Source organism: Varroa jacobsoni, unplaced genomic scaffold (assembly GCF_002532875.2).
Source record: "Varroa jacobsoni isolate VJ856 unplaced genomic scaffold, vjacob_1.0 scaffold_275, whole genome shotgun sequence".
Lineage (NCBI taxonomy): Eukaryota > Metazoa > Arthropoda > Arachnida > Mesostigmata > Varroidae > Varroa > Varroa jacobsoni.
Genome location: NW_019213177.1, coordinates 411317 through 437819, shown reverse-complemented (window position 1 = coordinate 437819; position 26503 = coordinate 411317). Strand labels below are relative to the sequence as shown.

Here is a 26503-nt window from a genome sequence, read left to right as displayed (position 1 = left end):
TTAAAAACGAAATACTACCACTATTCAGCTGTTGTTCTCGGCACGAAAATTGCGATTTTTTATTAATACAAGTAATGATATGATTAGAAATAAATAAATGCACCACAGTTCGAATCTATGCGGAAGATTAAATATTGTGTTATAGAGAACCATGGCATATCTTATATGGTGTATGATGTATGTATCTTTTGTTTAATATGAATGAATAAACAAAAACTGTGATACCGTTTTCTATGCATGTTAATATGAACGCATCAGCCGCACATTTTAGCCCTGGACCCTTTGTATCGCTCCATCTGAGACTAGCACTCTGAAATATTATTTGATATAGGGCCATATAAGTCTATTTAGACGTAGGTGCTCACAACCTGGAAAATGGCAAAATGATTTTGATCAATTATTAGCCATTATTAAACAACTCTTCACGGAATAACTTGGGTCTGGAAAACCTCGTTTTCAGGCTTAAAATCAGAAAGAACTGTTTTGGCTTGATGACAAGGTTCTCTTGTCCTTAGGCCGTTTTGAACCGCTGTGAATTTATCTACTAAACAAGATTAAAGGTTCGTAAGAATCATCGATGACTTGTATTGAAACATTCCCTGCTCAACTGTGAAATTGTGGTTCGTTAGGTTACCTTTTTACACAAAATATGATCCTTAAACATTCTGTGTATTGTACCTAACTTTTTCGCCGGGTTGAATGGAACATGGTAAACTTGGTCGGGGTTACAGGCTTGTCAAACGTAAGTTCAAGGGAAACTGCTACCATAGCTTACAGTAAAGAACGTGTTATTGAAGAAATTTATCTTTCGCTAAGTTTATCTGCGTCGTTTGAGCCCTATTCGTTCGCTACAAATCTGTACTATGTCAATGTCTACCCGAACTGACACTTAAAACTATAAGAGAATTTCACAGAGCTCCTTGCCTACCGCAAGGATTAGAAGCTGGCATATTTGTATCTATTTTTACCATAATTTACGACGAAAATGACTTCCGAATGCCAAGAATACTCGCTTTCATTTATTCTCGGCAATGTGGCTGCTTCATAAATGGACGGGTAATATTCAGAATCTACAGAAAAGTTTTGGGCTAAGTTGCCCACATTTTGGCTCATCTAAAGCACGCATCTAAAGACGAAGGAACATTTTACCTTGTTTGTATGGCTTCATTGGGTTCAATTGATGTGAAACAACATGTTTTAGTTGTTTATGACTCTCGTACTTTCCAGGCTTATTCTGCAAGGCATCTGGAAGCCAATAAGCCCTCGCAAAAAGAATGAAGATTGATGCTTTAGCATTTGAGCGTTTTCAATGGTGCAAGACTTGGTTACCGGAGGCAATTCCAGCAAAACAAATAAGCTCGTTGTAGTTTTCAAATAAAACTCCGTTCTTTGCCTATCTTATTAGATGCACAAATGATCAGCCTGACACCTGCCTTACTATTTAGACACCCACCTCCGAGATTTTCTGATCAAATATTCGAGTTCGAGTTGTTGGTCAATAGCCCTGCCGGAGCTTCTCATATGTCTTCAACTACAATCAGACATCTGCAATCAGACAGCCACAAGAAGGTCAAATCATTATTATTAAGCCACGCATAAATTTTTTGGCTATTAAATATGTCAAAAGTACTAACCGTCTTGCGTCGTCTGCTACAAGCTCTGTGCAGCAGAAAACGTAGTCTGTTGCTGTACATCGACAGCAGCGCGATTTTAAAATCCATCCAGAAGACAGCTGGCAGTAGAATTCTGCCTGATCTTATTTGGAGTTACTGATACAAGATGTAGCAAAATTACTTGGGTCCATCAGCAGTTTCTACAATCTGGGCTCGGTTATCGTCTCCTGCACTCTTCTTTATTAGCAATAATAAGCGAATCTACAATTTATTCCGTATTGGGTCGAGGTTACCGCACATTAAGTCCGTTTAGAGCCTGAGGTGTTAAAGTCGCGAGTCAAGCTACAATGAAGCCGTCTAATTGGCTTTATCTGCTATTAGCCGAAAAAAGCACATGGCCCATAATTCTCGTTACGAAAGCTAGAATTATGTGACCAGAGTGTCGGGCTCGGTCGTAATAGTGTAGTATTTCTGGCCAGGCAGAGGGTAAGGCCAAATGAGACTGTTTCTGGGCGTTAGGTCAATTGCTGCGCGACTGTTATAGTTGAAATTGATTTCAGAATAAAAATAGCAAGACAATGTTCAGCAATGTATTGTACTGCGTGAAGAAATAATGAAACGCTTTAAGAACAGCAACCATTACAATCGGAACTCGGGTTTCTATTTTAGTTGTATCGAATGAAGGTATATGGCCCGTTTTAATGGCCTACGAATGTTTAGGATCCTGGGCCTATTTCGAATTAGATTAACCAAAAACTATTTGCTTTTAGCATCGAGCAACGTTGTTTGGCTCTGCTTGTCGATTCGATTGGATTAACAGTAACAAAAAAAAACACGATCGAGTACCAAGAAAACGTTAACTATAGATGGTCCATATCAATCCAGCTCGAATCAATACCACATCATGTTGTAACACTATTTCGTTTTGTCAGCTTTTTAGAGTTCGTATACGATTCTTCGTTACGGCCCATTGTTGTATTACGTAGTACGTCAAGCTTATCCTAATATGAGCTCAGTACATTCAAGCGCGTCATCTAGTCAACTTCCTACAAGTTCAGGGGTTGTTACATCGTTTCCGAGTCGCAAGTGTCCTGAAACAAATCATACAGATCAGACATGAGATCATCCTTGTCGGGTCGGTTATTGTATTCAATGATTCCGTGGCACGGTTCACCAAATTTACTCGTTTGAGGCAATTTTTTGGTCGTCAACTAACTCTGTGTGTGTATCGTTCCTACCGTTTTACTCTATTGGAAAAATCAGCTATCTGAAGAAGATCAGAGGATTCCTAATGTGTCAATAAATTTTCGAAAATATACAGCGAGTCTCCTCAAATTTGTAACACTTTCATTCCGATTAACCGCACGGTAGCGCGTTATATGCCAACGCTATAATTAGGAGCATAGAGAAAAATGACGCGCGCCACTCATTTCGAGGCCAGTTCTGGCTACAAAACTCCAACTTGAATCCTACACACTTAAGCCAGTTAATAGCTGTTCTTTGCATAAGCCAATAACACATGAGACTATAGGGAAATAACAATGACCAACTTCAAGGACCTTATTTTTCCGAGAGGAAAAACATCAAGTCTCAGAAAAAGCGTATCCCTTACTCGACTGGAATATCAACTCTATTAATAACAAAAGGGTATCTAAAAAGCAAAGACTTTTTCGTTCAAATCCAATACGTCACAGTGATGTAAACTATTTTCATAGACATAATTAGACATTATACCGGCCTACGCGGAAACTTGCTCATTGGACCCGTTCATTTTTGCCGACACATATAACAGTCAATAGCTACTTGGAAAACAATGAATTCTACCCAAAGGTAGTAATGAAGATTTCCTTCTTTCGATAGCCTCGCCATAATATGAAATCGAAAAAAAAATGTTAGGGTAAGCACATCAGTCGCTCATTACAGAACATGCACATATAGTATTGCTTATATATTACAGTTAAATTGACGGGACTTGCACGAAACCGTTATTGTCAACAAAATGGCAATATTACATTATTCTAAGCCAGTGCTATGAACATAAGCTTATTGCTCGGCCGAATTTTAAAGAATACTTTGTCTTCAATCTCGTCAAGGGTGTGCTATATGTGCGTATATGTACTTGGTGGGGGAGTTAGCATCATTGGCTTCGATCGTCGTAGGAAACATCTGTGTTCAGCCCATATCATTTGTGTGCAATAATGTGATGCTTATTGTTGTGATATATTTTTTTTCTGGACATTTATCCCTCTCTCCAGGGGCGGGTCAACCTTGGTAAGGGCAATGGCGCGCTGATCCATTACGGCGGTTACCGACCAAAGCATCCCGCCTGATCACAACTGTTTGGCATTGTGACCTGCAATACACGTCTACGCGTGACTAGCGACGGATATATGCCTTGAAACATAGGTACCATAGTAGTAATAGATTTTGCAATAAGTGTGCGAACAGAAGCTTCCTTAACTGAAATCATCCTAGTTCCAGAAAATTTTACCTAAAAATTAAAACGGAATCTGATAGAACGTCCAAATAAACGGAGACGAAAATTTCGCCTAGTTACTTCTATAGATGCAGTAAGCAATTGCTGTGGCGTGAATTTCACTCCAGATCTACAGGAATTTTATTGCGAATCTTCCACCGCGTACGAAGAATGTCAAGAATAAAGGAGACTGCTTTACATGCCCATGCTCATGCTTGTGGATAAGCTCGACTTTTGCGTATTATGCCGTCTGTACGACACGCATCCCTGTGAGGCTTCGTAAGCTTAGCTAGCACGTCGGGGCGAACAAAGACAAAGATAGAAAGGTTCGACATGATTTACTTACAGTGAGAATTAGGGCTGAGACAGTTGTTATAATGAAATAGAGGAATCGGTCCCTCGCGTTGACCACGCCGACCGGCTCGTTTTGTTTGTAACGAAAAGGTTCATCAGTGTATGTCAAAGGTAAGTTTGTCTAATATGACTGTATATATATACGTTTGTATTAAGGAAAAAAAGAATATATATATATATATATATATGTCTGTAAGTAATGTGGTAAGAAAATGAGCTTGGAACCGGTAGCTAAGGTATATACTCATGTTCAACTCAACGGACTTCGCCTTGTGTGAGATGAGCTGTGCTTATACGAAGCCAAGAACGTTACAGCTAAAGACTTAAATGTACTTAGTGACGTATAAGTAGAATTATGATCGCTCAGAACGATCAAATGCCCCCAAACGCGTATCCATGATGTTAGGCAAATGTTTTTGCTCTACTATTATATATGAATAGCAAACTATCTAGATGGTGTGTCTACTAGATCTAACTGTTGAATCCTCATTATAACGATTGTCTTACATTCTAAATGATAACCAATAGATACAAGCTTTGCGGAGGCGAGATCTTTCTAGAATTCCGTATCAAAGTTATGCAACTCTCTGCCCCCCCTTCTCTCTCTCCCCCTAGCGATGCTATTTCTAACAAACATTGCCAGTTTGTCCATTGTACGACGTTCGGTCGGATAACGTTCAGATAACGACTCTGTGAATGCTAAGGTGTATCGATCTACCTAGCAATTAGTTTAGGGGTCGTTCTCTTGTGGAGTAGCTTTTTAAAGTGGCCATCTGAAACGCTTCAACGCCATATAGTGGCTGTAGAAAGCATGTTCAATAACTGTTTTTTGTTTGAGAGAGATCCAGAGATTACAGCGGAAGGACACTTCCGTAGTGTGACCGAGTCGTCGGCGGCGGCGGCGGCGGGCCAGACCCATGGACAATCAGGGAATGGTCGATGGCTACCCACCAACGTAGCGCAAAAATATTGCTATATCTCAATATCGATATCACGACGCTCCGCGTTACTGTTACCACTGTCAAAAATAATGTCATAACATTGGATAACCGTATTTAGAGCGAGAAAAGTTCGGGGGAAACTTGTAGGCACCATCAGCTCAATTAAACGTTATCGGTAAAAGTAGAGTTGATGTGTGCCGTTGGATACCATATATAGATAGTTGTAATCATCAAACGTATTTACGCTTTGTTGAACGGTCGTGTGATACGGTCATTGTGACATGTCAGTTAACTTCATTGTGTGCAGAAGCAGGTGCACAGGAGGAATCTGAAGCAATTTTTAACTAAACAGTAACAGAGATACGTAGAGCTTGCTGATAGCTATTGTCACAGAACGCACTAAACGGTTGAGTTTTTATCTATTGATTGAAAATGATAATAAATTACTGAATGGTTAGAAGAGATGCAAACATTTCTGAGAATTTAATTATTTTTATTTCTTTTTTTTTTTTTTCGCTTTCGATAAGTTTGCCCTTCAACAGTCTCGTTGCTTATTGTATTACTATGCTATATCGTCGTGCGAGCTGAGTGACTGTCACAATAACGTTGTTTGTGGATTTTATTACTGTAGTAAACTTAACCGAGGGCACGTATAGCGGACGTATAGCGATAATAACGTCTTTTCCGTTATAGTTTTCACGCCTGTCTTCTGTGAAGAACAGCCCGTTTCGTTGTTACTGGCAAAATTAGATTAAATCAATCAGTAGAACCTTCTCGTGACACCTACCGATACCTTTTAACGATTAAGTACTGATTGTAAGCAGCGCTTAAAGAGCCAAACCGGATTTGTGTTGGAAAATTTCCAGCGAGAAGACCAAATGTCTTTGACGACTGGGAAGAACTGTTTCTCTTCGTTTATACATAAGACACTTTATTTTATTTTATTCTCACGTTGTTACCGTTCAACGTTATTTTCGGTGTGGAGAAAACGTCTTGACCTAAACTCATTAAAGTTGTTGTTAAGCTAAAACAAATTCAAATTTGAATCGATTATGAAAATTACGCAACTTGCTTACTGGATAATCAAGCCTCTATCCGTTTTTCTGTCGAAAACGACTGGTTGAAAGCAGCTGAGACTACACATATTGTACTATACGCGAACAACGTATTCAAATGGTTCTGGCTTTCAAAACGTTTCCAATATAGCGAGTCCCGTACATGCTGGCGTAAAAATAGAAACCTATTTGTTTGTCGATCCGTAGGTGTTGGTGTATGTTCAAAAGAGACAAACATGGCGACCGACTATCTTTCTGCGGTTTTCTGTTCCGTCTGCTAGACTTCGCCTGACTCGCTGCAAGATGTCTAGCCTGATATGTGAGACTTACTTGACAATACTATCGCATAAACGTAAACCTGGCATTTAAACGCAAGGTGGGATTTGCTTTTCTTTTGACCACATCTATAATGGTGTACATATATTGTGCACAATATCCATTGGACAACAGTTACTAAAATTGCTTCGAATGTAACCGTAAATTGTCCCCTTTAATCCACTGTCCACTGATAAGTATTTTTTGGGCAGAAAAAAGCACTTGTCGATATTTATGTGGAAAGTACCACACAATGGTTATCCTTGTGTTTCTTATTCTATTCTAATTCGCGGCAAACACTGCTGATTCATCTGGAGAAATAATATTTACGGAGTATCTGGAAACATCAAACATGATGAACGCAATGCCATCAAATCTGTAGATAAGTTGGCTTTGTGGACAATATTTCATTATATCAAGTCTCAACTTCTAGAAATCGTGCTCCGACTTACGTGAAATGTAGGAATGGGACGTTTCGAATAGAAGATAAAACAACGGTCAGCTCTAAGCATGTAGCGACCTACTTCGAGTGTAGATCGTAAAGGCCTAAAATTAGCTGGATATCGAACAACAGTAAATGCTTTTGAGAGTCCGTCACTAGACACAAGAACCAACGCTGTACCTAAGACCGCGAAACTGTTGATGATAATAAAAACCCAAGAAAAACCAGCAAGGCTTAGACATTAAACAACTGCTTACACAAGGTCTGCGCCCTTTAAGATATCGGTTCATGGTTGCAAATCCACCATAAATGTATATATATTTCGCATACCTTTTCCGTTCTGATACCTGAAGGAACGAGTTTTATATACGCATGTGTCGTCTCGAACTGATCCCCACAATTTCTTATCCTTGCGCTATCTTGCTCCCATATATTTGCGTTACTTACGCTCAGAGAGGCATATAATCGTCATTGTTACGTTTAATGTTAACGTCGCTAAATAGTATTCGACCGATACATGCAATCATTTAGAAACCCAAGTGTTTTATCAGATCTATTATGAATCAGCTTTAAAAATGCCGGATTACCAAGTAGAAGAAACAAGTAGAAGCCTGCCTACTATACAGCCTTTTCATTAGACTGGTGCTTTATGATAAGACTGTATTAACAACTTTTAGGTGTAGTCTATACTTAGTTTCATCATCTATAGACCCACAATTTCAATTTTAATAGTTTTCTACCCATATTATGGTGCCGCTAATTTTTCGAGCGATAGCTAGGGAAGCATATGTGGTCATCACCTTGCTCCGTTTCCTTTTACTTCAATTTATTTCCAATACATTATTTGTATATTGTTTTACTTTAACCTATGTACTTCCCGTACTATGGTGGCTAATCGTAAAGGAAGCTTCGGACAGATATCGCTGTGTTAGAGAGAATCCCTATAGTAAAAGTCTGAAACATTCATCCCCTTAACCTCCACTATTTTTTGTTTAATTACATTTTAAGAATCGGTCTAAATGGTAGTAATTAAAATAGGGGTTGTAGTTAAAACAGACAATCGTTAGCTATAAGTATTTCGATCATATCGCCCACTGCAGGCCTATTTCTTTCACTTGCTTAAGAGCTAGATCAACTGTAAGCTTAGTTTCGTCGGCCCCTCTCTATTTACTATCAGTGACAGCCAAAGATCTGCCTATTCCATAAGCAAAATTTAATTTACTTTTTATATTAAGCTGTATTAAACGCTCATTCAAATGGATCAACTCGTTCCGCCACTACCCGTGATCTTCAATTACCAATCGATTGACAGCATCGATAAGCCTGTCCATGTCCTGAATTTCGTGTTCGCTGCGCTGCGAACTGTGCTTTATCGCTCGCTACTGTTAACGGAATTAACATTTACTGCTGAAGTACAAGCGTACAGGAACTTGTTTTTGTCCTGATGGGCCTACATCGTTTACTGCGCTATGAAAAGCGCAGCATATCCGAATCTGATGTTGCCCGGTGGAATAATAATTACGGTTTATTCTGACCGTACAGCCAATTTCTGATAGATGCACAAGTACCTATGCATATAGCAATATCTAAAGGCGCGTTTATCTATAGGTACGCCCAAGGGCCCACTTCTCATTGGTATTCTGTGAAACGTCGTAAACGAATACTGTAGTAGTGGTCACCACAGCACCGACAGAAACAACGTCTAATGCGATAGTCGTCAAGGCTATTCCGTATGTAAACATATAGGTATTGCAATCAACACATCGCGATTGACGCCATTTGTTGGAGATCATATATAATACACACAAGATGTCGCTATTACTAACGCCCCCCTCCAAAGTGTTACCTCACGAGGCAAGCAGCTCACGTCTAAACAAAGCATTAAGATCACATACGGTGATCCAGACGCCTTCAAATTTAATTTTAACACTCGTTCAAATAATTTTTTAAGTGAAAACCAATTAGCGAAGTGCGCGCAATATTGGTTATATGTGTAATATAGTTGTACAGTAAAAACAGCATGTGGGGGGCATAAGCAGTCTAAAAAAATCGTTGCACAGCAAAGACGGTCATTGAGACTTGAGAAAGTTGTTGTTTGAACGAAAAGTTCAATTCTTAATGTTTTCGTTGTGGTGTGAGTTTCGAATATATATATATATATATATATAACTAGCTTCTACTACATGAGGGCATCGGGGGCGGCAAATAGTTATGCGTGTATCCTTTCTTGCTTGACTGAATAGAAATTGAAGAGCAATGTGGAGTGTCCGACCTATTCGTCCTGCAAAGACAACATTACCATTTGATATTTCATTCTGCTCTCTTCAATTTTTACCCTCTCCGGCTCGAAGACCATTTACTGTTAGATTTTCTAATGAGTAGTATTTACAAGATCACCTCAAGAACAACTCGCGAAGTTTCCAATGATAATTCAACGGAGAATTAGGCGGCCTTCTCCATAAAAAGTACATGAACAACTCCATGAAAAGGATTATCGAAAGAAAGACTTGTCAAATTCTGCGTTCTACACAGCAGCGTCGGGACGGCTTTCCGAGCTAACGAAGGATCGATTAGATTGATATTGGTCACTGGTTGATGTTTTAAAACGGTTTCGAGTTTGAAGTCTGATGTTTGCGTTCGCTCTTTCAAACGGCTGGTGACCGCTTCGAGTATAGAGGAGGCACTTGTTTGTCTAAACCCAATTTCTAGCTTCGATCATACGATATCTTTTAATAATCGAGTATTTCGAAGTTTAGCGGGCGAACACGTGATTTCTGTATTACTATAGGAATAGGAGTTCTCGAATTATTATTGGTCTACGTTCGAAAATAGGCGCCACTCAGTGCTATGAAAACGGTCATTTAATTGTTACCACTTGACTCTTTAAACGATTTTAAATTACTTTTATCAAACTACGGCTTAGATATAGACATGACTCTTCATGTCACGGTCGTATTTGATTTCGAACAATAATAGAACGGTGGAATCGTATAAAAACGAGCCAGACAGCTTATTTGTATTTTTCGCTAATGCGTCAATAATTGTTGTCCTAACTCTCTTCTTTAATATATAATGGTTCCGCTGAAAAAATTTCTATTTAAGATATGGATGAGCAATGTGTCTTATTATAATACATACTGCTTACAAGGATATTTGTTGTTTTATCTGTTCTTAAATATGCCATTGCAAAATTTACAGCCTTCTAAATGAGACATGATTGCATATACTTCCGAAGATCTATTTTCAAACTACTTTTTGTTATACATTGGATATTATATGCAGGCTGTCTTGGCCACCTAATCTTTCTTGAGAAGCGAAGATCGTTGGTTCAAAACACACAATCGACACGTATTATATCCATATAAAAATATGTTATAAAAAGAAAAATCGCCAAAAAAAGATAGTGCAAATAACTCCACCTAACGGAGCTACTACAAGTGCAGCCATCTTATTTGTTTTGAAGTAACCTTTTTTTTTTAACTATTTCTGATAAAAATCGTAGAATTCTTGGTCAAGCCCAGTAACGGTTCAGAAATGTATTGAAAAAATATGATATGTGACAAAGAAAATAAAGGCAGGTTTGCGCTGATTATATCTAGGCTTTGCTAAATTAATATTTATCAAGTTCTTTCTTTCTTATTACATATATTTATTCTGAATGCAACTCTCGCCAGCAGCAGTAGAGTCATTTGTACGACATTGTTAAGAAGTCAAAGCTTCCGGTACCTAATTACCACGTAATTATAGCTTCGGCATTGGAAGTGGCGATAATAAGCACTCTTTTCAACAGTCTATCGAATAACCCGTAAAACTTTGTATCGTTTGAAAAATACCTCGAAAATACAATTGTTTTTCTTACTTCCCATTCAAATGTCATTCGATCGCAGTGATGCTTCACACTGTTTGTTGGTATCATCGAGAAAAAAATCAATTTTTGTGCACACGATTGTTATCTTTATAGGTATCAAAAAGTGTACCACCTATATGATCAGCCCTGCATCGTAAACCTACAATTGGCAAATCGTAGGTTTATAATTGCTGCTTAATTAAATCTGAAATAAGCGATACGATGATAAAGCCATTATGTTTTATTTGATTTTTGCCTTTACGCTTTCCTTTGCTTTTCGAAATTACCTTAGCCGTCATCTGTATAGTACTAAAACGATATCTGCCTGCGCGTAGCGCCAACCACTGTCAAGCTGCTACTGTTTCCACCAGTAGGGTAAAGAGGGCTGTTAAAAAGAGAAGGTTGTTGACTCGATAGGCAACCCAAAACGGAACCAAGCCCACATGGGTTGACCTAGCCGTCTTCAACCCGGAGTCCGAGTGGTTAAGCTGGCAAAGCTTAGCAACAACCCCTACGTCACCCAGTTGTTCTGCGGTGGCAACGGCAAATTTGCCGGTCGCCGCTTCCACTGCAGCGGTTTCTGTATTCTGTAGCGTTCCTGATCGGTTCGTGTGTCTGAACTATCGCCGTCCTCCAGTCCGCTTTTATTGGGGACTATCGCTGCTTTGTGGCGTACAGCCTCCTCGCAGGCGTGATCGATTTTCGAAACAACTAGCAACAGTGCTAATAATAGCATGCTTAGCTGCAGACATTGCGCGAAAAAGTCTTCCGGAAAAGAAGCAATTGTCGCAAGAAAACTAATCATAAACTGACCAATAAGGGAGGGTAATGTAACACATATCCGAAGCTGAAGATGACTATGAGCTGGTACAGAGAAATGGTGCCGGAAAATCCTAAGCTAAAAGTTCGAATTAGCATTGCATTAGGAGTTGTCTCATAAAAATAAGCTGATAAATCAGAAATCATTATGGTGACCAATGAATACGAAAATTAGTTTCGTTGTCGTACTAGAGGTCTCTTAAAATTGATTCTTATCTGAGTAGCAAACTTGCAATAACTTGCTAGGACCTTTTCACGGATTTCAGCCTCAATAAATACTTAAAGAATTTCTAGAATAATAGTAATTTGGCTTCATGGCAAATAAAATAACAGTTATATGAAGGATCGAGTGATATAGCTATGCTTTCGAACTCGCTTAATTATTACACTTTTAACTAACAGAGTTTTGTCCTCGCCAAAAAACCTTAGAATTTTTGAAATAGACAAACGATGGCATGAAAAAATGCGTTGCAAAATGCCAAAGGCTCAGCCAAGCGTATATTTTTAAAAATAAAGAATTACTTATTTCACTTCTGTTTACTTGTGAAATATTCATTCACACATAACAGATCAATTTATTACACTAACTTAGTGGCAAATTTTACGAAATATAGAAATATGCTTAGTAAGTTAAACATTGAATTGAGATAAACGATGGTAGGGCGCCTTCGAGGGCAAGATACGGATAGATCGTTTTCGACGATATGTTCACGAACTACTATGTATTTATCTTTAGCGCGATACCTAATATTACCTTGAGTCGTACGCCCTACCCGAAAGCCTCTGCCAAAATTACGTAGTAAACTAATATTTTATACGCTTCGTATAAATAGAAAGAAGGAGAGCTGAAAGGTGAACAGTAAGCAGTTAGAGAAAAACGAAATGTGTACAATATGTATGTGTAAAAATAACCTCGTAATAACCGAGTGGACAACTCGTTTGTCTCCTAACGATGAAAACACGTAGTCGTCTAGGCTCAAATCTGAGTGGGAATATATTTTGCTTCATGTTAAGTGCCAGCCATTAGAAGCATGCCTAAGTATCAAACGTAAAATAGATGACTACTTATCTGTTAGGTAACTTATATTGATTTAGAAAATGACAGGAACAAGTATCAACAGCTACAACTATATATATGTTGCAAATGCTACTGAAGTAAATAATTCACTACAAAGTTTATGCAGGGAAACTCCCAAGTCCATTCCGTTCGTCAGGTGTTCTTGTGCTAAGTGCAAAATTCTAGCCATAAATACATGGAAAATGTGTTCCACATGCATTTCTCGACACAAGATGTCATTGGCATGACATGGTTATACAGTTACGTTTAATCACTCTTACCAGGCTTCAGCGAAGGCACAAGCAAGTTAATCTTAAGTATAGTATTAAGTTCACTTGCTGGCTATTAAAATAAGCATGTCGCAAACATCTAGAAAAACTAAATTTAAATTTGAGAATTTTTAGGAACGGATAAGCATACGACACTATTGAGACGTCCAGGAGGATTAGGCAGGTAGAAGCACGATCGAATCTCTGGTGACCGCTTAGCAAATGATTAAAATAGAAAAAAAAAAAAAAATTGTGTAGCCAATTAGCGTCAACTGATAGGAACAAATGTCATAACCATCGCATCATCTCACAGACTTTTAAGTAAATAGTTGTCGGTTAACAAATTCAAGCTCGTCAACGTAATTCATTTATTCGTATTCATTTATTAAGCACTACTCTGCGGCTAACCGCTGAGTACAATACTTATGTACAGAAAAATGAGAGACTGGGTATTATTTATTCTGTCTCTGTACGTTTTAAAGTCTTTTTAGGTAGTGGTGGATATCATACCTATACACTGCTTTATTACTTACTCACACCTGTCTTGTGGTATAATTGGCGAAATTTAAACCACGTTTGTCCCTCAGGGCATATACAACTTAAAACTATTATCTCGATAATAAATAATTACACCTAAAAACGAGTAATGCAAAATATATGTAGAAAACATAACTATATGTAAAAGGGTATTGTTATGTGCAAAGTATTAGAACATATTATAAACGAGGCCCTTTTGAATATTTACCGAAATCGACAAAAAACAGAGCGTTTCGGGGCAATTTACGGTGAGGTATCTAAACCGGGCTTACATGTAACGCATAGTTGAAAGGCTGATATAAATAACATAGTAGAGAAAACATGTGTGGATCTACATAAATTTCGAAACTCGAAACACGTTAAAACAAAACAAATTTATATAGTTAATGCAATATATAACCCAATAAACGGGTTTGTTTTTTCTGGTTATGAACCCAGGGAGTACCAACGCACGACTTAACCTTGTAACGGTTGCAAAATTCAGCTTGCCAACATGTTAATAGAATGGAGCCAATTTATCCAGAATGTAAACGTTTATCAATTAAATGGCTACCGCAAAATACGCAATTAACTTTCAGTAGTTGTATAGGTACCAAGTGGTTTTAGCTCTTAGACAAAAAAAAAAAAAAAAAAAAGTTTATTTGGGACTCTTATTATTTTTTAACGCTCTTATGACAAAGTATATATATATAAATCCTGAAAAATTTGAGCGTTTCAACAGAAGGAATACAAATTGATATGCGGAATAGTAGTACTATGTTTACAGGAGATTACCAAATATGTTGCCAGCATTTTGACGGAAATTCGGAACCGAGTTTAGTCGTTGTCACCAATACGATGTCTTTAGTTAAAATATATGAAACTCGACCACAATCATTAAGACGACGGCATTCCATTCAACACAAAGACAAAATTGTGTGAGGAAAACAAGATGATGGATTGGCTACCATTCCTATAAAGACTACTAGTAAATTATCAATTGAGTACTTTTAGGTTTCGTCTTGGCTACATCAATGGAACCCACGTAATTTCGCCGATCCTGCCCCCAGTATTCAAAATGCCCGGCGGAAGCTGTCCGTCTCCAGTGCCCCCGCGGCCACTGTCCCCTTCGCCTAAGGTACAAAAACGGGCTTAGAAAAATAAAGTGGTGCTTTTGGCATCAATCTTATTGATCTTTTTACGGATATGTTCCCCGCTATAGTTTTTTGCGAAAAAGCAAACGTTCGAATACAACAGAGATAGTATTGCGTATCTGAGGTCTCCGAGATGGGTTTGTCAGCATTGCAAAAAAAAATTGAAATCCTACTAGAAATACGCAAAATGACATGTGTATGAACATGCAAATACGTGTAAATAAAGTGAGATAATTATTCTATAAGGATTAAGTCTGATTAGCTTAGAATTCTGCAAACTAACATGGTTATTGCTACACTTCTGTGTCGAGACAGAAAGAATTAAATGGTGGTTTGGAACGAGGCCTGGTCCTTCTTGTGTTGATCTTGACCGTTCTCTGTGGACTCATTCTTCTATTGCTCATCAGGGCATCGCATATGGAAGCTTACATAGCCCAACGACAGAGTGAATTAAAAGACACGACTTCGATTCCATCTATCTTTGAATCAACTATAGCACGAACCGGCAGGGGCGAACGCCATGGTAAGCAAATATCCATTAACTTACATTTAGTTCTAATAAGGCGCCTCATTTATAAAATTACAACATGCGACGTGTTTCAAGAAAAAGTTCCTTCGAAGACACCGTATAATAGACGTTAACATCAGCAATATGTTTGTATGTCTAATCTATAGTAGTAATAGTAACTATTACTATTAATGAGGATCTGAAGCGCGATTAAATTATGTGAGATAGCGAAGATGATATATTATATCTGGATCAATCGTCACTTGGAGTGAAATAGAAAAGGTAGTCATTGCCATTTACCAAACAGTCGAATCCTTGTCATGCATATTATATTGCTGTCAGCTTTATGACCTGACGCCATAATGTTTATCTAATAAAAAACTAATATAGTCTCGGATAGATATTGTCTCGGCACGTGTTCAACGTTCTGTGGGATCTATTTGCATAGATCAGTATTTCTTAAGTCATTCATTCCCTTCATCAAATAAAAATTTTGAGGGTTTATCGGCGCACCAGCTACGGGATACAAATGTATCTCTTCGATTCTTTTTTACTGCCCCATTACGCCTCTGAGCTTCCTTCTTTTCTATGACATATCAGTTTTATATAAACATATTATTCGAAGGCTTATTAAAAACAATTCATTACTGTTTTCTCCATCGTAAATATTCCTTTAATTTACAGCATAATACTTACGTATTCGTAATTTTCTCACTTTAGATATCATCTTCTTTTTTCAGCTCATACAACGCGAAGTACCTAAAATCTTCTGGTTAAATTAATTTCTTGTTCCCATCATGTTGCTGTAACAACGTGTTTATCTTCTAAACCAACGGATATGCCACACAGTCTAGGTTCGTCTAAGGCAGATACACTTTTATTCGTGATAGGGAACAGCTGTCTAAAGCAATCCTTAACTGTAATAGCTGATGAAAAACTTGAAGATTGAATTGAATTTATCGGTTTTTCGAATTGATCTCCATTTTTATACGTACTATCCAATGTAGGTGACTCCCTTCAGTTAATGTACGCAACGCAATGGATTTCGATCTGGTTCATCACTGTCTTACCACAGCCTCAAGGCCAATGTGACGTTTACTCGTATTCAGCCTTGCCATACTAATGCGTCATAATCGTCGATTTTTTAATTCCTCCACTTTTGTTAAAGCTTCACTTTTTTACATCGTTCAACGTAAGCGGCTTTAAGAAGCAGCAGGTCCAAAGCGCTGACTGCAAATTACGATTTTTGTTCGAAAGGTACAATCTCAAACAGGAAGCGAATTTGACCACTTTTATCCATTGAAAAGGAACGCACAGTTGGAATAAAATAGGACCAGTTTTCAACTTCCGATGACCTCGAATGTGGGTCCACGCAACTTCCGATAGTTTCAAATCCGTTAATTAATTTACTAAAAACACTATTGTCTGGTCTTAAAAGAGCGATTTTGATATTTGTCTCTAACGGCCAGTTTATAGTAGCATTCAGGTTCGGGGTGCAGCCAAATTCTAGGAACAGATATTCGCTCTGTTCATATATGAGAATTCTAGCCGCCATTGGAACTCGGCCAACTATTTTGTACTGAAGTGCACTATACTCAGTTTTTTTTGACGCGGCATTTTTTAAAAGTAGGCATTTTAAATCGAACGTAAATATTGTACTACGCGTAAAAAACAAATTGATTTTTTGATTTTTATGACTAGGCATGATATGCTTTATTGCACTATCTGTCTGTGTGGTGGCTTCGAGAACTTGTGCATGGCTTTCATCCATTGTCACGTTCACAAGTGGCTGTCGATCGAGAGTTTTACTAATATTGTCAGGTCTTGTATAAAATTTTTCGTGCACTTCACTAGCTTTCGTCCTTGACTGGGCCAAAGTTGAATCAATGACACTTTTAAAATTCCTGATTTGTATCCGTTGCCGATCTCCTCGTGTGACATAGAGTATTGCAAACGTGGATACGACCAACAGTAAGACGACGGCCGCGCCGCACATAATTCCACATGTTAAGATACGTCTGCTGGAAGGCTCTGTAATAGTGCTCACACGGGGCGAGATAGGATCCTCGACGACGTTTAGAGATTCGTTACTCTCTGCTCGCTGCAATTCACTGGAATTTGTTGTTGAATCCCATTGCTTCAAACTGAAAGCCATCATGAACTGAAACGGGCGCCGACCGCTCTTAGGCAGTCGTTTCCAGCCTGATAGGTAGCAGTCCGCTAATATCTAACGTCTGAGCATTCACGATTCGCCCCCTAAGCCACCAGTGGATACGTCGTTGTGTAAAGGCCGCTGCTGAACTAATACAGAACGTACAACCGATACGATACAGATGCAAAGACTGAACAGTTTCCGGATAGCGAATAGTATCAGTGAAAAGTGAAAACAAACACTAATAAAAAAACGTCGCCAGTTCGACCTTTTAGGCAACGCCAAAACTGGGCCGCACTTAGTACGCTCTACAAATGCATAATTGTATATACAGAACATTGGGCCCAGAACCAGGAATATTGCCATTATCCTTTAGTCTATTATAGTCAGTAATACGCTATATTTCATTCATTACAGACTTGAATAAACAAAATGGAAAATGTACCGTTTAGATATCTTTCGACGACATATGTAACACTGTCCGCATATGACATGACTTACTACACGCTGCAACCTAACTCTACACAAGGTGTTTTCTCGTTACCAGAAAAAAGCTAAAACTACAATGTCGAAAGAAATAAATGCAAATCCCTTTGCTCGTTTATGTTATACGACAATTGATTAATAATAGTCTGATCCGACATGTCAGAAGCCCGAATCAATACGACAATCAAATATATGGGTGTTAATACGCTCCATGCAAAGTCAACAATTTTTTTACCGTTACCCTAACGAACATGCTGTCTCCAAAGGAACCATCGCGATAAGTATGAACCATACTAGCATCCGACCATTGATCTGTCTTTATGGGTATTAATTTGTCAGGAGAGAACTCGTCCTTTCGTACGACAGAACTGTGCTTGAGCCCTGAATGCATTTACGCGTCGTCGTCAATATTGCGTTCAATTGATCCGTCTGTCGATCCGTGCCAGGATTTCTATCAATTTGCGTGTGGCCGCTGGCCGATTCATCATCCATTAAGGCCAGACACAAGCAATTTGGATACTTTAACATTGCTAAAAAATGATATGCGTCAAGTTTTTAAAGGTATGAGTATTATTTTCTATTTTTTGCTTATTCTACCAAATTAGTCAAATAGTCAAGTGTTAACAGAGGTTCGAATGGCGAAATAATAACAAGATTTTATTGTTTAGGCTTAAAGCAGGGCCTAGCGTCCATAAGCTAACAAAAAAAAAACTCTTTGTCAACTACTTTACTATTTAAATAATTGTATAAGTACCGAGCCGCTAGTCACACTTTTAGATTTTGAACTGTAGGCTCACTCCAGACTCGATACTGGGTCTCAACTGGCAATTTTTTGGTATACGTGTCCATATGCTAGCTACAAGAGTTTCCATTGTATTATATCGATAATAGTAGCCACCCTCATATGGAGGTACAAGTAAGCATTGCAGGTTTCATTTTTAAGAACTATCGATAATAGTAGCCACCCTCATATGGAGGTACAAGTAAGCATTGCAGGTTTCATTTTTAAGAACTAACTGGTGTTGCTGACCCTCGCAGAACTCCTCGAGGCTCCTATGACCAAAGATGATAGTAGTTCCACAACCCAAGCCAAACTGCTGTACAAATCTTGCATGAATGAGAGTAAGTGTCAGGTGTAAATTGTATAATATTCAAATAAGGAACATTTTCAGCCTAAAGTAAGATATTTGGTCACAATGGAGTTATTGCTTTGGATGGGCGCTTGCTATTGAATGTGTCTAAGTGATACAAAGTGCCGAAATTGATTACCCAATTATACGCATAACGACAGTATAACTGTTTCTAAATACCGGTATAATGACTAACAATATACCGCAGAAAAATTCTATTGATTAGTTTATAAGTTTCGCTCGTAAGCTGATCTGTGCACTGATGTATTTTAATCCGATCAAGTTGAATTTCAGCTACTGCCGAAAGGCTACGAGAAAAGCCCTTGTTGTCACTCCTTGAGCGTCTGGGACTTCGATGGCCATTGGTTGACCCTTTGCAATATACAACAGAAAATGAATTGAATAACACATCTTCAGAGTCTCCCTATATCTCGTTACCAACTTCGAACAAGCGCAGATCTCTACCTGATCGAAGTTTAAATGAGAACTTTCTCAACACGTTTGATTGGCACCGATCTCTCGGTTATCTCCGCCAGATGAAACTCGAGACCTTTTTTATGATTTTCTCGCAGGCTGATCAGCAGAACTCTTCCGCGACGATCCTTCAGGTGAAGTTGTAATTATAGTACGGTTCTGTCCTTTTTTTTTTTGCTGTTCGGGGTTATGAGCCCTTCAAACAATTTGATATATGTATGTAAAAATATAATTGCATAAAAGCCGTTTTTGTGTGAATGTGGACATAGGTAATTCTCAAGGTATGGGCGAACTCAGATGGTGCATAATCACTTACGTCAGTGCTGTACATGATGTATAAACTTTTCAGATTGACCAGAATGAGCCATCAGTGCCATACGTAGACCTTAATTCGGCAAGAGGGCGGCGCCAGATCAAGGTCAGAGTAGCTTTAAAAAAAGCTTTTCGAGAAATAAACTTAAAACGCAAAGCTATTGGTTATATTGTCGTTTAACCGTTATGTGCATATTGCTAACCACAGATGAACTACTTATTATCCGTCTGTACAACCATTTCCAATGGCGGCCCATTTTGTCTGACAATACCCTTTTGCGAAATCACTTTATAGTACGCTTTACTAAATAATGTGACGGGAGACCAAAGCAGGTGACAGAAGTTCGGTTGCATGTTGGCAAATATGAAGCGGCACAGAAAAAAGGCTAAAAAGAAAAAAAAACTATTAATTGAATCGTATGATTTCAGGCTTACCATACAACAATGGTGTTAGCTGCGGAGCTGCTAGGAGCTAATCGGACGCAAGCCGTCGTCGACATGAAAGACGTTGTCATATTTGAACTGCGCATGCGTACGGTATGCCGCTACCACCCGAGCTCGAGCTTTAGGCAGTAACCGGTATAATCAACCACCAGCTCGTATCGTGGAGTCGAGTGAATTGCTAATTCCACGATCCATGTTTATTAGAACCGTTTGTTGAGAAACACGTTGACCGATTTGGTTGGCATTTCGCTACAGCCCAACAACGTTGACTGCCTACACTGACAAGACGTCACCGCTTATTTTTTTAATACCTTCGGCTATATTTACTGCGTGAACAAGTATTCAATATCACTTTAGTAATCGCCAGTCCTCAGGTTCATCATCTTTCTCTCACTAGAAAGTCTAATCGAGGTGGGTCTTGCCGAACTCCCTTGGGGTTTCTCCAGCATACTGAGAACACGGCATGGTAACTGTCTACCAACTCGAACCAGCAATGACCCTATATTCAAACTTACCATTGCAACGAGCGCAAAGGGATATGCATAAGCCGCCTAGATCGCATCGCCCCTCACCGACAAGGTTACCTGCATTTAATAGCCACCATGTAATGATTTAAACAGAATCGTAGTAAATTGTGGACCCTATTTGGCGCTAGCATGACTAGCACTAGCTTTGCAGAAGCAGCTGGAAATCGTTGTTTTTTCGAGGTATATGTATGGTCGTAGCACTTCGTGACTCAAATTTATGATGATGCGAATACTCGATCCGCTTTCTACTTACTCGTTCAAAATTTAGTCGCCAACTATTACAGGTTACGTTACAAGTGCTTAGAAACATAGTATACAAAATGGCCAAAAAAGTCGTGTGGAAGCATGGATGTGTATATTTCACTGTGGAAATCCGTTGTTACTCGGGAATGCACAGCCGCTAAAGTGTGGTTATCGCCGTGATGGACTAAGCATTTTTTCAGAAACTTCTGTGCTTGTTTTTAGTTCATGTACACTTCGTCATAAGTAAAATACATTTTCCTATTAGTTCATGGAGCCAAGTGAAGAACGACGCAACTTCACGGCTATCAACCACCGAATGACACTGGGCCAGCTGGACGCATTCGTTCCGCACCTACGTATCAGAAAGCTCTCGTCAGTCGTTTTTCAAAAGTAAGCCATCTATTCCTTTTATACCTTACGTACGATATTGAACTTACGCAGGGAATTAGATCTGCTATAATATGAAACTTCTTTTTTCCCCTCTAGCTTCATTCACTCATCGCATTACGTAATGTTATAGAGAGGCACTCAATAAAATTAGGCTATTTATAGCAGTGTTTAGATTCTTATATTGCGTATGTATGTTAGTTGTTGTAATTGGTTCTGCATTGTAAAAAACATGTTTTTCCATATCTATAGAATGTAGGTTTCCGCTTCTGTTTACAATTCTAATTGTGTATCAATGGAAGACACTTTTTTGAAACAAAAGGATTTTTTCTATTTACGAAGTATGAACGGAGCGACTGTTTAGATTGGGAAGGTTCAGTGGTGGGCTAGAATTCGGCGTTCTAGGCTGCTGGGCGGCACCGCTACCACTAGTCCATCCCCGAAAGTACTTGCGTTAAATTCAAGTAATAATGGCACTTGCAGACAGTTTGACCCGGACGAACGGCTTGTAGTCTATGCGCCAAACTACCTGAAAAAGCTGAATGAGCTTTTAAAGTCAACACCAAAGAAGTGAGTAGCTTAAATTTTACATCACCTTTACAACCCTATAAAGCGAGACACACTACAAGTGTGTCTCGCTTTATAGTAGAGTCCATTCGCAGCCTCGTATATCGTATGTATATCAGCATCGTAATAGTAGTTTAATATCTAGCAACACTGAAGCATTGATTTAAGTTTTAGTTCTACATTATTTATTTCAATGGACATACAAATAATCGGTACGTCAGTATACCTTAAACTATTCTAGATCTTGAAATAACCTAAGACCCTAACCCCGCAGACTTTGCGTCCGTTCTAGAGGACATAAAATGTAGACCAGTGAAGAACGCGATTTACGCCGCATGCCGGACTGTTCCTTGTAAACAGGCGCAGGTTGACCAGAGAACTATACCTGACAATCAGATCCATACGTAATTATTGACCAAAAAGACGAAAATACTAACTTTATTAATAATATTTTTTTAAGAATTTAATTCTACTACATGTATGGATAGTAAAGAAGATTGTAAAGCTAACAGTGGGCTAAGCCTTAACTAGGTTCAGAGTTTGCATTCCGAGACTTAGGTAGTAAGAGTTAACTAACAAATTCACCAGTATTGGCCAAACTCGAAATTTGCGAAGACATCTTCAAAGCGTTATTGAAGCTACAAATTCCACGAAAAAGTTCTTTTATGGCCAACTTTTTATTCGTCAGATTACTTCATAAAGAGATACACCTTGAGGCACCGTTCGGTCATTTACAACGGAGCGTCGTCTGAATCAATACGGCCAGACACTACCGTCATTACTGTCGCCGTTGTGCGTGCCGCTCAAGATGTGAAATGCGTACCACCTTACTACATAATAGGCAGTGAAAATATCGATGTACAACATTACTGTAGAATATACCGAATAAATAACCGAAACTCGACTATTTGACAGAACCAATATTTAGATACATTTTTGAAAATCGCACACAGTTTCAAAAGCGAATGTCTTCAGACAGTGTGCTGGTCGTAATAAATATTTTCATAGGACAGTGGCTAACTACATGGGCTGGAGAGTCGTGTACACGTTAATGAACTTCATGGATAAACGTTTCGTGACTCTGCGGCAGCGTTACGCCAATATTCTCGCAGGTAATAACATGTAGAGTTCTGAAACGTCTTCAAGGTAATAAGGCGCTGAGTTCCGCTTACGTGCACCTTGGTCGTGCATACCGTCAATCAGGTCAACTAAACGCCATTTTCTTTCTGCTCAAATGATCACACAGACTTGTGTTGTATTCAAAATTGGTGGGGTTTGTATGAAGCAATGTGACAAAAGATAAAATCGTGGTAGAAATCTAGCGAACAATAAAGCAACATAACAATATGGTCCTCGGCACCTGGCATCATAATAGTTACGTTTTAACCAATTTGTCCGTGCGAAGTTGTGAATTCTAAAATCTTTCAAGTTTCACGTCCCGTACCACCCTTCGGCAAGTTATCACACGGCTGGCTCTCAACATCAAGCGAAGTGTATAGACGATAAGATTCAAATTCAGACCGCTACGTATTCCTGAAATTTAGCAGATACACACAGTGCCCAATAAGCTGTCACCGGGACAGTCAGATGTTTACTAATGCGTATCTAGCATTTATTCTTGTCAGGCGTTACTCAAAAGCATAGAATTTTCCTTCGAAATAGTCATTTTAGCCAAGGGGAAGTTCACGGCGGAGCAAAGGATAAAGGTTCAACTCGTACGTTCCAAAATGCTAAAGAAACTTTGAAAGATTAGTTACGTTATCGTGTTAGTACGTGTCATTGCCCTCTACAATATTTGATTTTGCTACTTTCGAGTTCCTTTTGGTGCTATCAGTCTTCAACGATATCAGAGCTATTTGAAATACACAACGCCCATCGCCTATCGCCAGCGTTCGCGATTTTTGCGTCAGTTTGCTTAGGGCGTTCCGTAAATATGTTTGATACGCACATCTGCGAGCGTTAGAACTTTTACGAATGTAAAATAGCTGAAGCTGGCTGTCAAATGCACCTGCGGGCTTCCGAGTGTAGTCAAGGATACCTAACTGCTGCCCAGAAACCTTAAACGAGGTTTTCTCAAAATCAGTTAAAAAAAAAAAACTGTACATCGTAAATGGGTTTCTGCAATGTATTTAGAAAGAAACTAAAAATAAACTATTATGATGCGTGATGCAAAGGATTGTTTTCGTTGGAATTATTAGATAATCTGGTTCCTTTGTAAGCTATTGGTAACAGATGTCGTCACAATGTCGTCGTTGATATGAGTTCCTGACTTAGTGATTCTATTCAATACTTGAAAGCGCTTTCATGTTAGTGAAATAAATAAATAGAAATAAATTTAAGGGGAGGGGGTAGAGTTTCTGAAAATAAGACGTAATCTCAGCCTGCTTTTCTCAGTCTTAAACAAAAACGTTGCTTAGGTTCGCGAAAATTACATTAAAAATGTAGTGCTGACCGATATCGTAGTGGATGAACAATAATCGTATAATTAAGTGGGTACTGTCATTCAAGGCCCGAACATGCCGAAAAACGGCGCAAAGTTGAACTGGTTGACGGTTTATAGAACATACTTGAAAATCGACTTTTTGCTTGGACTGGTATCATATTGAAATCCAGCTATGTCTACGTAAAATAAAGTTTTATGCCAAAACTGAACAAACAGAATTAGTAGATGATTGAAAATAGAAAAAGAAGCATACATTTGTCTTCATTTGGTTTTTTAATGTGAGAAAACCCCGGCTTAAAGTAGTGGAACTCACACTATATATAAAAACGTTACCTTATGAAATGCACCCTAATTATTCATTTTATCCCTTAAAGCATCAGGACGAAGTTAGGCAAATGCCAGAATATTTTAGCTCTTATGTAAAATATAGAAAACATAGCGCACGTAAAGGTTGCAAACGCCCTAATATAACCTTAGGAACAAGTCATCCGATTCCACGGTGGCGCCTCTGCGTGACTCTCGTAAACCTCAACCTGGGCATGGTAACGGGAGCTATGTTCGTGACGAATCACTACACAGCCTTCATGAAATCCTCGGTAAGGGAGAACTGCTGACAAATGTCATAATATGCCGTTTAAAATTACACTTTTTTTAGGAAACACATACAATTCCCACTAACCGAGAACACGCGCTTTAAAGCAAATAGCAACGGGTGCTGTAAAAAAAAGTCCAGTAGAAAGTTGTGTGGGAATATCTATTGTTCAGGAATATAAGGCCTCAGTTTTTTTGATTCCATACAGAAGAACTCGATTAGCTGCAGTCTCGTATTTGCAGCCTCGTCTAGAAAGTTGAACGTTGGAAATAGGAACTTTACATCTAAAAAGAATGGTACATGCTAAGGCACGATGTTCATTTATGCTGACTATTTTAACCGAAATCATACAGAAAAATACAATTTATTTTAATTAAAAGAATAAACGTCTTTTAAAGATACGCGTACGCGACGCTCGATCTTTAAGAAAAAGAGCAACGAACTGTTCTATTAAACGCAACAATCCTATTCATCTAAGGCTGAGTCTATGATACGAGACATTCGAACAGCATTTCTGAAACAATTGGATGACCTCGACTGGATGGATAGCAAAACCAAAGCTGCCGCAAGGCATAAGGCAATTAGCATGCGATACAAGGTCGCCTACCCTGAAGAAATATTAGATCAGAACTGGCTCGATAAGGAACACCAGGTAAGAAATATAATGGGCTAGTTTAGAAGAACCTATCAAAAATTCCTCGAATCTGAGTTCAATTATTGTTGTTGTAGAATTTGTTTATTTTTGCTATTCTTAGTACTTAATAGTTAATGTTGCTTTCAATGGCTGTATGTTGATACTAAACAGTTTTTCACGTCGAGCACAGAGGTGGATCCTTCTTTCGCTCTAGATGTTTAACATAATAGCACGGAATGATCTTACGCATGATAAATCAGCACAATGCTAACTTATATCACAACGCCATTCATAATCAAACAAGAACAAACCACGGGTTATCGTTTCAGTTGAACTTCTCAGCGGATGATGTGTTTACTAACATCCTATTGGTAAGCCGGTTCCGCTATTCGAAGGAGCTTGAAAGATTTGGCAAGCCCAATGACCTCAAACGCTGGATAATGAACCCTGGAACTGTGAATGCTTTCTACACAAGAACTGGTAAAAATAGATGTTAATGTTAACCAACCTATTTTTTAACAGAAATACACGTTAACGGTACACAACTGGTGAAAGATTTTTTTTATCAAAACGGTGTTCTTCGGTGTGCTTTCGCATATCCTGTACGACGGACTCCTGTGCCATCAATACCTGTTTTACTGGTAGATGATTTCGTTTGAACCTATTTACTAATCAGCCGTTTCCCATTAGAAGCTAGTATCCATATATATATAAGACTAGTTGATAGCTTGGTTAAGCCTCTCAAA

General features: G+C 38.7%; 1 protein-coding gene and 1 long non-coding RNA gene across 7 annotated transcripts in view; one reads left to right on the top strand and one right to left on the bottom strand.

Annotated features, from left to right (window-relative positions):
* Positions 1-29: 29 nt before the first annotated feature.
* On the bottom strand, positions 30-17998 carry LOC147753717 (uncharacterized). Its single transcript, XR_015310365.1, has 3 exons — positions 16063-17998; positions 1150-1545; positions 30-368 (listed from the first exon to the last, which is right to left on the bottom strand). It is a non-coding gene; the product is annotated as an uncharacterized LOC147753717 (long non-coding RNA).
* The window catches only part of LOC111258918 (neprilysin-1), a 31108-nt gene continuing 8556 nt past the window's right edge, over positions 3952-26503 (top strand). For all 6 annotated transcript variants that reach the window (XR_015310363.1, XR_015310362.1, XM_022830503.2 and 3 more), the window contains exons 1-14: positions 3952-4554; positions 14719-14842; positions 15174-15381; positions 18344-18565; positions 19043-19126; positions 19429-19742; positions 19958-20026; positions 20350-20457; positions 21400-21524; positions 22005-22091; positions 23097-23200; positions 25009-25127; positions 25602-25775; positions 26087-26237. Coding sequence is in view for 4 of the 6 variants with exons in the window: in XM_022830503.2 (XP_022686238.1) it covers positions 14783-14842; positions 15174-15381; positions 18344-18565; positions 19043-19126; positions 19429-19742; positions 19958-20026; positions 20350-20457; positions 21400-21524; positions 22005-22091; positions 23097-23200; positions 25009-25127; positions 25602-25775; positions 26087-26237 (1825 nt within the window). In the remaining 2 variants the exon portion in view is untranslated. The remainder of the gene's footprint in view (positions 4555-14718; positions 14843-15173; positions 15382-18343; positions 18566-19042; positions 19127-19428; positions 19743-19957; positions 20027-20349; positions 20458-21399; positions 21525-22004; positions 22092-23096; positions 23201-25008; positions 25128-25601; positions 25776-26086; positions 26238-26503) is intronic.